At 40.1% G+C, this 13932-nt stretch overlaps 1 protein-coding gene across 1 annotated transcript in view; it reads right to left on the bottom strand.

Moving 5' to 3' along the window:
* Positions 1–661: 661 nt before the first annotated feature.
* Positions 662–13932, bottom strand: part of SPMIP4 (sperm microtubule inner protein 4) — a 182016-nt gene continuing 168745 nt past the window's right edge. Inside the window, exon 9 of the mRNA XM_078664378.1 lies at positions 662–3920. Coding sequence (XP_078520504.1) covers positions 3057–3920 — 864 coding nt within the window. The 3' untranslated portion in view covers positions 662–3056. The remainder of the gene's footprint in view (positions 3921–13932) is intronic.

Genomic DNA, 13932 nt, shown 5'->3' on the forward strand with positions numbered 1-13932 from the left:
AACTGTTACTGTTTTGTCTCTGGAAGTAAGATCTGGGTTTCCATATGTTCAGGAGGTTAGGACTGATCCACCCATTATAGGATTATCCACCCATAATGCTTCTAAGGAATTTGGAAGAACCAGCAGCTTGTAATGGAACATGAGTTACTGAGAAAGGTATTATTGAAGCTATTGTCGTGAGTGGCTATGCAGTCCAAAAACAGGAGTTCATGCAATGCATTTCATTCACCTACCATGAACAGCAAAGCATTTGTCTATCTCAGGGCCAAGGATATGTTGGTGCTCCAGGGTTATCATTGGTTAAAACCTATTCATTGTGACCGCAAATTCGGTAATCAGCAAAATGTGCCTATCTTGAATCTCCTGAAAGACAGAAATCTAACAATCACTATATGAGCTCTGAAAGACAAATATGAGGTGAAGTAGTTTATGCAATGTACACCTCTTACATTTTAGAGAAATAATTTTAACACCTACATAAGTCTTTAACTACATTTAAGAGTTATTCTTAAAGCGTTTTTGGGTATAATTAAATGCTCATAGTAACAGGGTGCACCGCACCAGTAAAATGAAGAAACAAAATCTTGTGTATTTAAGAGAGGGGAGGACATATAAGATGCACAGAAACTATATTGTTTAATATATATATATATAATTTTCTCACTGCAATATTTGTGAAGCTACATATATTTTCCTGTACCACTGATGGAGTGGAGATTTTGTATTTGCATACGCTTGTTTGTAGGGGTGCATCATAATCATGTGTAGAGCACACCTGCACATCATCCTGTTTGTGTAAACGTGAAGTGTTAGAATTGTGAAACATATTAGCATAACTACGTGACATATTCTAGGCTATTGACAAGTGCCAAGGAGAATTAACACAGGAAATGGATGTAACTAGCTAAATGCTAACATGAAGAACTCGTGTTGTGAAGTGTGACACTACTCATCTACTAAACGCGTCTATTAATGGTGATATTTTCGTAAATAGGTAAATGTATTAGTTGAAATGTAATAATGATTATGTGAATCCGTAATGCTTAAATGATGCACTCTTATGTTAGCTAAAGTTGTAGGCCTGAAATGCAAGCCCCTGACAACTCTGCTTTAGAATTAATGTTCTAAATTTCATATGCGCTGTGGAAGCTGTTCTTTCTTACGTTTTGTATTGCAGGTGAAGAAGCGTTCTTTAGGCAGAATAATGTCTTTGTTTTAGCAGCGAGACAAGGAGAGAAGAAGTTACAATCGTGTGACTTGGGTCGAAGAAAGAGACACATTGGTTTCACACAGGAGAAGGCATGGGAGCCAAGGATGAAATGTTGCAAAGGATATACATGGAAAAAACAGAGGAAAAGAACACTCAGGACTCTACCCAGAGCGGATGGAGTGTGCGAGGTGCACTATGGGAATTCTACCTGTGGATAACTGTTGGAACTAGGGAAAGACCCATATCTTTCTTGCCTTTGGAGAGAGTGCATCTCAAAGCAAGCTCTTTCATTTGTGATGATGGCTTTATGCTACCTGGCCCATCTTGACAGTGAAGAGACTTCTTATGAAGACTCCACGACTGACACCTTTTTTTTTCTTGGATTAAATTGCCTACCCAGCAACATAGGATGTCATTTTAGCGATAGATGTGATGCTTTTCCTTCATCAATCCTCGATGGAAGGACATTTGGACTCTTGCTTTCTAATCATCTGCATTCCTCCTTCTGGAATTCATTGTTTTACTCATGCTGCATCACTTGAATTGGATGCATAGATTTGGCTTTATGTTGATTCCTTTGTATTTCTATACTCTCATGCTGAGATGTGTTTATGTTCAACTATTTTTGGCTTTGTAATAAAATTTAACTAACCTTCCTTAACTGTCCGTTGGTTATTAAGTATTAGAAAGGGGTGTCTAAGTCAAACTTACTTAATGATTTCTCCCCTTCACACTTCCATGCTGCTAAAACGTTTCATCAGAGAATGTCTCTAGAAAAGTTCTACAACGAAGAGAAGCGGCCCCTTTCATCATCTAACATATGTAAAAAGATTTACTAGAGTCTATAAAGGAACTCCTCAGTGACTGGCAATATCCTTTTAAATGCTGATAGACACTACTATATCTTATATACATCCCAGGGCAAAAGAAGGACAGGCCTGAAAATTGATGCTTTGATTAATAAAAATACATTGGTACAATGTGCTTTCCATTTGTCTTTGCTTGGGGTTGGTCTGTTAAGTTCTTGCTTTGTACGTTTTATGCTATGAGCTTTAATTGTAGAGAATCTTTACTGATTGTCACTGTTCTGGTACAGCTCCATCTAATAGTAGCTAACCCTAATGGGTAATTGCAGAAGGGTAAACCTCCAGAGCTAATAGCAACTCAGAAAGTCACCTGAAAGCGTCTTGTTCCTACATAATGTATTTCAGAAGTTGTGAGGCGGAAAAACACACTACCAAATTCCGCTCAGAAAATGAAAGATTGTATTGCATCTTAATATCGACTCCAAAGTATCATGCTACCAAATGTCAAGGCAAAAATATCAAAGACCAAAATACCTATAGTTTCATCCTCGATACTTTGGTCATCATATTTTGGTAGCAAAATGTTTCTGTAGCCGATATTTTGACAAACAACCTCAAAGACAGGTACAGAAATCGAGTTACTTGTTGGAGGAGAGGAGGGTGGTTAAATAGTTTTTGAGCTGGATGGTAGCAATGCTTTAAGCAACATAGGTGCTACTCAGCCTTCGGGTACCAATCACTGTATGCCTATTTCTCTGACTGATAATAGTACACAATGGAAAGCTCCTTTGAACATGAGTCCCTATTTTGGCATGTTAGTTTCAAAAGTTTCATAAAGGTTTGTCGGAAGGTGTATGAAAGGTCTTTTCAGGTCAGTTGCTTGAGACACCCTGGCTGCATAGCCTTCTGTATAGCAAATCAACCTAGATCAAGAATAAAGACAATGTGCATAAGTGCCAGATATACAAGATTCACAAGCATGAGGATCGTTCATTAGAGGTTCTAGTACTTATCCAGTCTTTACTGCAGAAGTGCACTCATCAGTTGAAGTAGGATGAGTTAATACCAAAGAAAGTGTGCCTCTTCCCAGAGTAATAATTGTCTCTAAGGTCTTTCGGCTTTTCAGGATACATTTGGTGCTGAATTTTGTGTGCTTCAGATTTAGAATAAGAATCTTGGAGTTCCTGTAGCGTTGTTGCTATATGTGGTCGAGCTTGAGCATTTGTGTAAGGAGCTGTCCTTGCACGTGGTGTTGCAGAAACCAAATCCCATGGGTTTACCAGAGATTTTGGAAGTTGAATCCTGTGACCACTGGAATCCCCATTCATCATGGGCCTACTTAGTGAGAAAGGGTTTAGCCCCACCGTGTAGTAATCCAGCTTGCTAGGTGGTAGATCTTCATAAGACACTGGCTTTGGCAAAGGCTCAGGTGAAACTGGGCTTTCTGTGATCTGCCTCTGGTACAAAGCTTCATTAGCACAAGTGTCTGTAATTTTCTGAAATTCCAGTGCTTTATGGGTTTTGTTGATCTCATGACTCTTGTTACTGAATAGATTATTATCCTGGTGATGTTGTTGAGGGTAGAATTGAGCATTCTGGTGCTCTGAGCACATGCCATCGTGGGGCATATAATGAAGAGCTTCACTTCTCATTTTCTTGCATTTCTCACATGGATCAGAATGGTTGAGATTCCAGGAAGTCAATGCATTGCTATTGACCTGAGCCTGTTCCTCTAGATACCTTGGTAAATGAATGTCGGTAGCTGAGACAAAACCTTTCTCTTGTGGATTTTCATATGTTGAATTCCAATCTGGGAGTTCCAGAGGCCGCCGGTCCTGAAGCAAACGGGCATTGCGTCCTTCCAGAGGCCTTGCAGACAAGAAGGGTGATAGATATTGTTCTTTCTATTCAATCGGAAAAAAGGAAAATAAGCACTTAATTTAAAATATCTTCATGCCTCATTATCATACGAGTAGACTGTATAAACTCTAACTATAACATTGAAATGATTGCAACCTCTGATACTCTATCTGTGTGCAATCAGTTCAGTCTAAAGTAGCTCCTGGTTCAGCAAAGGTTTTTCTGAATTTTTTTTTAAAAGTGATCCTGGAATATTCACAGATGAACTCCTCAAGTTCAGGATGACTTTTCAATATTCAGGAGTTTATTTAGGGCTCAGTTGTTAGGATCCTCATCCAATTGTGTGTGTGTGAATATATATATATATATATATATATATATATATATATATATATATATAAATATATATATATATATATATATATATATATATATATATATATATATATACACACACAAAGAACCTTAACCTCAACTCCACTCTTCAAAAAACCCAAACTTGGTTGGCCGAAAACCATCTGAAACTAAATTCCCTCAAAGCGGAATTCCTATTAATCGCTGCCCCCAACAAAACTCCCACTATCCTGGACTGGATGAAGCACCTAACAGCCCTTAATGGTCACCCTCTCATCATGAACTCAGCAAAATCGCAGGGGTAACGCTTGACAGTAAATTAACCATGCAGAAACATATCAGCACCTCCACAAAAGGAGCTAACTTCCACATGAGGACCCTGCGTAAACTGAAACTCCTTCTGCCTGCCTACGATTTCAAACAAGCAGTTCAAGCCTTAGTAATCCCTCACGTGGCTTATGGGGTGGTAACCTTATATGGCCTCCCAAGGTCCTCGACAGCCCCACTAAGAGCCACGATCAACTCAGCAGCAAGACTCATCACAGGTTCGAAGAGAAACTCTCACATATCCCCAGACTTGAAAGCCCTCAACTGGCTACCGTTTGAAGCCAGAATCCATCTGAAAATCGCTTGCATGATGAACAAGGCCCTCTACCACAACGCCCCACACTACCTAGCGCAGAAACTGGTGCCCTCTGCGGGCATCAGAGCCTCCAGGAGTGCCATGACTCTTCTTCTAAAACCACAACGATTTGCCCAAAAAAAACCTATCATCGATCCTTTTCTGGGATGGCTCCCAGGATATGGAATGCTTTGCCCAGTGAAACAAGAATGAACCCTTCCTCCGCCGCATTCAAAAAAGAAGTGAAAGCGGTTCTCATGGCTAAATTCACGTGAACCCTATAACTGCTTACGGTACTGTTTTACGTATGATGTCTTTTACGCTCTACAGTTGATCTTCTGTTAGCGTTGTCTCAACGATTATGAACTGTGTATAATTTTCTCACTTAGATCATGGTATGTTACTACGTGCTTTCCACATATGACCTGTAAAGCACTCTGTTACTCACATGGGTCTTGTTCGCACTATATAAAACCTTCAAAATAAAAATAAATACAAATAAAAATAAATTTGACTCATTCCCTCTACAGTGTTTGATGAGAGACACCTCTTGTGCTTAGCGAGCTTTTTTGAAAAGTTTTTTTGCTGTGTACACATATCTTATACTACACACAACATGCAACAATCATCTTGATCAATATTCATGGTCTGTACATTAGCCTTCCACGTGTGAACGCCATGCATCTCAAACGATACATCAAAAAACAAATATGTGTTACACGATGCCCCTGCTGTGTGTGTGTGCATATTATTGTGCTCCCTTTCGGCCTGGGTATTCATGGCTCTAAGAAGTATCAGGAGCCACGAGCAGAGTGCACATCCTAGATCACATGTGACAAACAGTAAATATCAATGTGTAGATTTCTTTTGCTGTACGCTCTGTTGACAGGCTTTACCAATATACTAATGTGTTATATGTGAGACTTTCAGATTCACATTTGACATGCATTGCTTGACTGTAATGAGCGTTATCACTGTGTATGATGTAGCCTCACTGCTGATCCTCCCTCCATCCGAGCACATTCACATGTGTACGCTTCGCGATAGCAACATTTTCAATAATACCGCACACCATTCACACCAGAACCTGGGCTTCTATGGGAATTCATAAGGGCATATTATCAAGCCCCTTATCGCCGCTTTAGCAGCAGTTTCCTGCCGCTAAAGCAGCAATAATGTTATTGCCGTTCCTTGATAATATGGCCCCTAATCTCTGGCCTCATGTGTTTCATTTTAAAGACTTTCTGGATCACATTCTTTCTTGCGGACCCCAGCGTCCTAGACAAATGGGTGATGGGAGCATAAACACTAAGGGCTGGGTGCAGTAGGCCGATGCTCTGTCTCCTCCTCCCTCTCTTCTTTTGGCTCTCCCTCCCTTTCTCCCTTCCACCCACTCCCCCTCCCTCCCATTTACACTATCGTCCTTTCATTTGGACTACCTCTCTTTACCTCTTCCACATAGCACACATACTTATGTTTAATTTTTGTCTTGCAGGTTTTCTACGCTGCTTCCAATGGAGTCCAACCCACATTTTTTATATTACACTGTTTGTTCTATTAAACTTACGTTTCACTTTATTTGTGTTTTAATAAAGGTTACTGTTTTTTTCAAATAAATAACTGAGTGTATAGGTCTTCTTTTCTGACAACACTTGTCTATAGTTTACTGTGAAAATCATCTGTTTATAGGACATCATGAGGGCAAACCCTTCCAATATTACAGTGCACCAACCAAACATAACCTAACTGGCTATTATACTATGAGTGTATCACTTTATAACACCATGAGTACTGCCCGTGTGATTATAGAACCAAAAAGGCACTGTCTAGGACCACATAGGCTTCAGGGACTGCCGAGGCCCACCCTGCATATTTAAATTAAGCCCCGGTGTGTGGCGATCCCCGGACTTCAGTTGGCCTCGAACCCCCAAACAATTAGTAAAGAATACCCGGGAAGGTGGCGGTCCCCTAGGCTGCAAAACATCTCTGTGCCCTTCCACGCCTAATTTACATGTGACATTAAGATCCCCAGTCCTTTAGAGACCTTGCAATATAATAATTGGATTGGCCACGGAACATTACCCACCAGGAGCATCATTTAAATGAACGGGTGACACCCCGCTTTTCTATTTTCTCAATTTTTACCATTCGCATCCCCTCTATTAAAACGATACAAGGTTTTCCTCCTCTCACTTCAAGTAGTCAAACAAGGATTTGCTATCACAGGGTGGAAGCCATGCACCAGCCCTCTAATAGCAAACACAAATGTCCCGCGAATGCACAACCCAGGACATTGTATGAGCTGCGCCTGAGAAGTCGCCCTCCCTAGGACCATGATGCATTTGTTACTATAAACGCATACTAACACTACTTACACACGTGTAGTACAGCAACCAGAATATAGTGTAGAAGCGTAAAATCTAAAAATATAAATCCTACTAAAAGTCGGATGACATAGTTCAATGAGCTGACGACCCTGGCATGAGTAGAAAAAGCTACACGAAGAAAACTGGTCTTCAGCACAACGCAAGCAATTTTGAAATATTGGTGAGTGGTGCCTTATTTTTTACCTTCTCCCGCTCCTCACCAAATTTATGTAGTGAAGAGGCAGACAGCAGTGGATCCAATAAGTAGATTTATTACAGGAAAACAAGACACCTGAAACAGCCACCAACAGGAGCAGACAGCAAAGCAACCATCATCTCCAACACCGCGTACAAACTCCGCAAGGTTCCCCTCATGACAAACCTACATTCTAACATTACATACTTAGATTCTAGTAGAATTACATACTAACATTCTACTATGACTTACATTGGAATACTACGCATGGCACATGACTTTACAGCAAAGAGCTCATAGTTTCATCCACGAGTCTTGAGACCGGTAGGGGTAAGTAGTTCGCTTCCCACTCCCTATATTGTATGAACGTAAACTAACACTACTTCCACAGGTATGCTACAGCGCCCAGAGCCTACCCCTTTACAGCAATCACCTCGGTGTCATCCCCTAGTCTTCACACCGGTAGGCGTGAGTACTTCACTTCCTACTTCCGGGATAGTATAAATGCACGGTATCGGTCAGTAGTTCGCTTCCCACTCCCTGTATGATATAAACGCCTACTAACACTACTTGCAGGCGTGTACTACAGCGCCCAGAGCCCATCCCTTTACAGCAATCACCTCGATTTCATCCCCAAGTCTTCACACCGCTAGGCGTGAGTACTTTCGCTTCCCACTTCCGGTATACTATAAACACACAATAGCGGACAGTAGTTCGCTTCCCACTCCCTGTATGGTATAAACGCCTACTAACACTACTTTTACACAAATGCTACAAACACCACTCTACATCACTTTACAGCAATAACCTCACGGTTTAGGCTCTCGGTTTCATACCAGAGTGTAGCACCATATCATATCAGCACCATGTCACTTTAAGCAACACCGCACTTTCAGACCAGTAACAGTGACTACTTCGCTTCGCACTCCCCCACAAAGCTTACAGTGCTCCTGCCCTCCTTTCTTACTTTTTTCGCCCTTTTTTCCCCTTACTCGCAACGGAATCACAAAATGGTGGCCAACACTTCCTAGTTGCAACCGCTCGCAGCCAATAAGCAGCAAGCTTCTGCTCGTAACGCCTCAGCCAATCAGATGGCAGCATTCCCAAATATCGATATCTGTAAATTTCGATATTTCTCAAAAACTACTGAACGGGATTTACACCAAATAAACAAAAGTGTGCGTTCTACACCAAAACCCTTCTCCCTGCCAAATTTGGGGTAAATCCGTTCACCCGTTCGACCTGTAGCCTTGTCTAAAGTTTCCTATGGAAATTACCATGGAGAAAACATGTTTTGGGACCCCCCTTTTATCTCGGCCCCCCCTTGATGAATCTCCCCCAGACTTTCAACATAGGAGCTGATATCAACAAAGAATTAGTTTCAAAATTACATGAAGATGCATCAAACCTCACAAAAGTTATAAGCAAAACAAAAAATGCTCTTCCTATGGAAACTCGGTCCTAACTCTACAACTACATACTGGCAACCGCCAGTAGGTAATAAAGAACAAATTAGAATAGTTCCTTGACTCTTTTAGCTTTCAAAACTTCTCTCTATTACTATCTTTCAAATTTTCCATATAAACAGTTTTTTTTAATATTCAAGTACACATAGAAGTCAGAAATGCAATGCATTCTATCAATACACTTTCTAGAGCATTCTACAACACAGGGAGGTTAAAAGTTCATCCAATTTTTTTAAGCCTAACGATATTGTTTTACAACACTTTCTTGAACATTTAACAGCATGTGCAGGTTAAAAGTTTACGATTGTTATAAGTTCGAACACTGCATTCCAAATGCAAATAGCAGTGTGGTTGAGTTGATCACATTTTATCCTATAATATATACTCCAAGTTCAAACTGCTTTTTCTTAACCAATCACAAAGATGCTTTTCCACAAAACGAATGTGCACCCTACTTTTAAAAATTATGCTTTTCATCTCCCAATCAGGTATCATTTTGTATGTGAAAAGAAACTAGTTCCCCACCTTTAAACATATCTCTTATTCTACAAAGATTTGCATGAGCTACAGACATCTTTCCATACCTTCCAGCCATAATTTCAAAATGCTAGTGTGGATCGTAGGACATAGCTATGTTTTCTGGTGCAAGAGGTATGCAGAACAGAGACATATTGACTTAGACCTTCGTTTACTAAATGTGGACATTAAATGGTTTGGACAGAGATGATTGAAGTGGCACCAATTGTTGCCTTTGGTTAAAACCTGTTTGCATCTCCAACACCCTGACCTCGTGATTGTGCACTGTGGTGGAAACGACCTAGGCAGATTGACTGGGGTAGGTTTGGAAATGCTTATGAAGGACACCTTTGAACAATTGATGTTACTTTTGCCTCAAACTGTCTTTGTATATTCCAATATATGCCAAAGACAGAAGTGGAAATGGTCCATACAATTTTGTCCTCAGATTGAAAAATCTCGGAAGAAAGTCAACAAAGCTGTGTCTGCATACCTCAGCGACCACAAAATGGGCTCCATCTACAACAACAACATATGTTTTGATATGGCGGATATCTACAGAAGTGATGGAGTACACTTCACAGATCAGGAAAACTGAGTTTTTCTAAATAACTTAAAGCTGTACATCCGCACTTATATGTAGCTCCAACTAATGAACACAAGGGCTCTTTTTAGAACCACCCCATAACTTACAACTTAGGCCCGCTATTTTAGGGCCAGATAACGGCAACTCCCGGACCATTGCCAAAATGTATTCTCCACACAGCTATGATGCAGCGGCCAGACCATCTCACTTTGCAGCACAAACCTCTTGCTTTGATCCCTGGCTCTACTCACCCATAGTGGTCAATAATTTGCACTTTACAAATACCGTATTGATTTACCTTCGCACTCCCTATACAACACCACCTAAGCACCATATACAATTTAAACACATGTGGCACAGCGCCCAGAGCACATGACTTCACAGCATAGCACACAAGAGTCCAGCATCAGCTCAACTTAGCAGCATGACACTCTAGGCAATACTTCACTTAATTTCCGTACCCCGTCAGTAGGTCAACGGCTTTACCCAGAGTCCGTCAGCAGCTCAGCTTATGCCCCCAGTGCCATCAGAACCGTAGGAGTGAGTAGTTTGCACTTTACAAATACCAAATTGAATTGATACGAGCAAATTTACCTTCGCACTCCCTCTATAACCCCCCTAAGCACCATACATAAGCTACAATGTTCAAAACAAAAGTTCATCCAAGTAGCTATAACTATATGCTCACACTACTTAGACAGGTATGGCACAGCGGCCAGAGCACATGACTTCACAGCATAGCATACACAATTTAGGCTCACGCTTTCATCCACGAGTTCGGCAACATGCTGACACTACTTCCACATGTTTAGTGCAGCGGCCACGGCACATGACTTCACAGCATAACACACAATTTGAGCTCACGCTCTAATCACCGAGTCCCGCACCAGCTCACCTTAGCAGCAACAAACTCTAGGCAATACCTCACTTAATTTCCGTAACCCACCACTTTCACACCAATAGGAGTTAATACTTCGCTTCGCACCACCTCTATAGCACACTCTAAACACCCCACAGAGGTTACAGTGCTCCTACCCTCCTACTTCCCACTTTTTTCGCCCTTTTTTCCACTTACTTGCTTCAATGCAATCACAAAATGGCGGCCAACACTTCCTAGTAGCAACAGCTCACACCGCTCGCAGCCAATAAGCAGCAAGCTCTTGCTGGTAACACCTCAGCCAATCAGATGGCAGAATTCCCAAATATCTATATCTGTAAATGTTGATATTTCTCAAAACTACTGAACGCATTTACACCAAATCAACAAAAGCACGCTTTCTAGACCAATACCCTTCTCCCTGCCGAATTTGGGGTAAATCCATTCACCCGTTCAACCTGTAGCCTTGTCTAAAGTTTCCTTTGGAAATTAACATAGAGAAAACACGTTTTGGGACTCCCCCTTTTTTCTCAGCCGCCCCTTGATGGGTCACCCCCAACCTTTCAAATTAGAAGCTGATATCAACAAAGAATTTGTTTTGAAAATTTCGCAAAGATTCGTCAATTGCCGCCAAAGTTATTGGGAATAGAATGTTGCGACCGCCAGTAGGTAATATATATATATATATATATTTATATATACGTAGAGATATGTGTGTGTTTACATATATATATATATGTATCCAGCAATCACTCGCCCCAACCGCGCCAGCAATCCGGACTCCACCAGGATACCGCCAGCAAGGAAACAAGAGCCGACCCAGGCTTAAGGTGAAAAAATATTTGTTTATTTTAAATCGCCACCAGCATAACGTTTCGGCCTGCCCAGAGGCCTTGATCATATATGTATATGTATGTTATTTTCTCTTGCGGTACTTGTAAATTTCATCGCTCTAGGACAGCATTGTAATTAATTAACATCAATCATGCTCAAACCTCAATCATCAAATGGTTGAGACCATGGTTAATGCAGTGATGATATTTTCTACGTTATACATGCATGTAATTATTATTTGTCATTAATTTGACTGAACAGAAGCCCATGTTCAAATTTAACCTTTTTTCATTTCTTTTTTATATATATATATATATATATATAGTTATATATATATAAAAAAAAGAAAAACAGACATTTGAGGTGAGCAGATCTAGAGTGTCGCTGGTGTAGAGAGTGCTCTAACAGGAGCGGCTTTCCACCTAAACTTGAGAGCTACCCAGAGTTGCATATTTTATTTGTCACTCTATGCCTGAAAGGGTTTTGTTTTGACTTATACTGGGTGCTCCCTTGTGTCCGTACAAAGCTATACCTCTCTGAAGAGCTCTAATTAGAGCAAAACACTATGTCAGGGGTTGCTTTTACTCATTTCAGGTTGGCTTGAGTTGGTATTTCACCAATTCAAAGCTGTAATACTGTGCCTAGAGTGATAAATGGCTTTTGTCATTTTACAGCTCAGCAAGGACAACCCGCTTTAAGATTTTCAAATTCTCTCATATTCATTTTTCATCTCATACTAAGACATATTGTACTCCGATATATATCTTATACTATCCCCATTTTTCCAAATGTTTCTTTTTTTCATGTTCGTAATGTGGCTGTCCCTATTTTATTTCTTCTCAAGCTCTCCTTCATGATTCAATCAAAACAACTGTTGGATATCCTCTTTGTTTGAATCTCTCAAACATCTAGAGGGCTTGATGTTCAAATAACTTTCATCAGAACAGTTTTGCCTAGCTCTCAGAAATTTGCTATATGGTATGTTTCACTTCAGAGCTTTAGGGTGTCCCCTATTCGTATGTGGTATGCTATTACAGGTGGTGGATTTTCTGTGGATTTTTGAGCATATTTTGTGATCTCTAATTTGTATTTCGATGTAGAAGAAGTAGAACCCTGATTTCTGCTGTGAATTCATAAACACTGCAGTTACCGCATTTAATGTGGCCTAACACAGGGGAGAGGCACCATGAACCATTGAGCATGAGATCCCTCTTGGTATGGTGTAGGCAAGCTCTGACAAAATGATTCTTTATGCTTTTAGTCTTATGAAATGGAAAGATAGGTAGATCAAATGTAAGGTCACCTGGATTAAATATATTCCAATGTTTCAATTGGAGTCCTTTTTCTCTTTAGGAGTAATTAATAATTCGCTAAGGCAGTAACAAGCCCTTTTCATAGATCTCTTCACTAGTTTTTGAGGACATCCTCTGGCCAAGAGTCTTTCTGATAATATTTCAGCCTCTTCAAAAGGGGCTTAAGGGAGCATATATTTTGCGTGACCATACTCTCATTAATTGTTTTGTTTACCATTTATTTATATATTCTGTCTCATTAATAAATTGCCAACTAACTCTTTCCTTCTCTCTTCCATTTTTTCTTTCTTCCTGTTTCTTATGCATTGTTATTGAATAGTTTGCATTCTCCCTGGATTCATATTGTACTGTCCTGGTGACGATCCTTTCATTACTATAGGATCAAAACGTTGTTGACTTTGGCACACTAACCCTTCACTGGATATACAATCCTGTATAGGGCTGATTTGTTGCTGTATGCTCATTGTTTCTAATAATAAATTCTGAGTTATGTCACATATAACTGCCTGAGTTTCTTTATATGATCTTTATGTTTTCTGTCTCCATTGACTCCGCCCTTACTAGCTCTATTTGCTAATAAATGTGGTTTTACTCGCTTTCATTGACATTGTGTCGTGCTGAAACCTATTGAGTTATTGAATGTGTGATTATTGTAGAGACCCTTGTTCCTTTAGAAAGAACAGTCATCTTTAGCCATATTATACCTTTTATTTTTATTCTTCTTTTTTGCCAATCCATTCAATCTGTTAACTATAGTCTCTTGAAAAAAAGTTGTTATTACCCACTGGCAATTGTGGGCAAAAGGTTTATTTAGGTGTACATCTACTGCTCATTGTTTCATTGGTGGAAATTCCCATAGTCTCACAGTAGTCCAAATCGGACAATTCTTCCATGGTATTTGATTTGCTCTCATTACTAGATGAATT

Source organism: Lissotriton helveticus, chromosome 10 (assembly GCF_964261635.1).
Source record: "Lissotriton helveticus chromosome 10, aLisHel1.1, whole genome shotgun sequence".
NCBI classification, from domain to species: domain Eukaryota; kingdom Metazoa; phylum Chordata; class Amphibia; order Caudata; family Salamandridae; genus Lissotriton; species Lissotriton helveticus.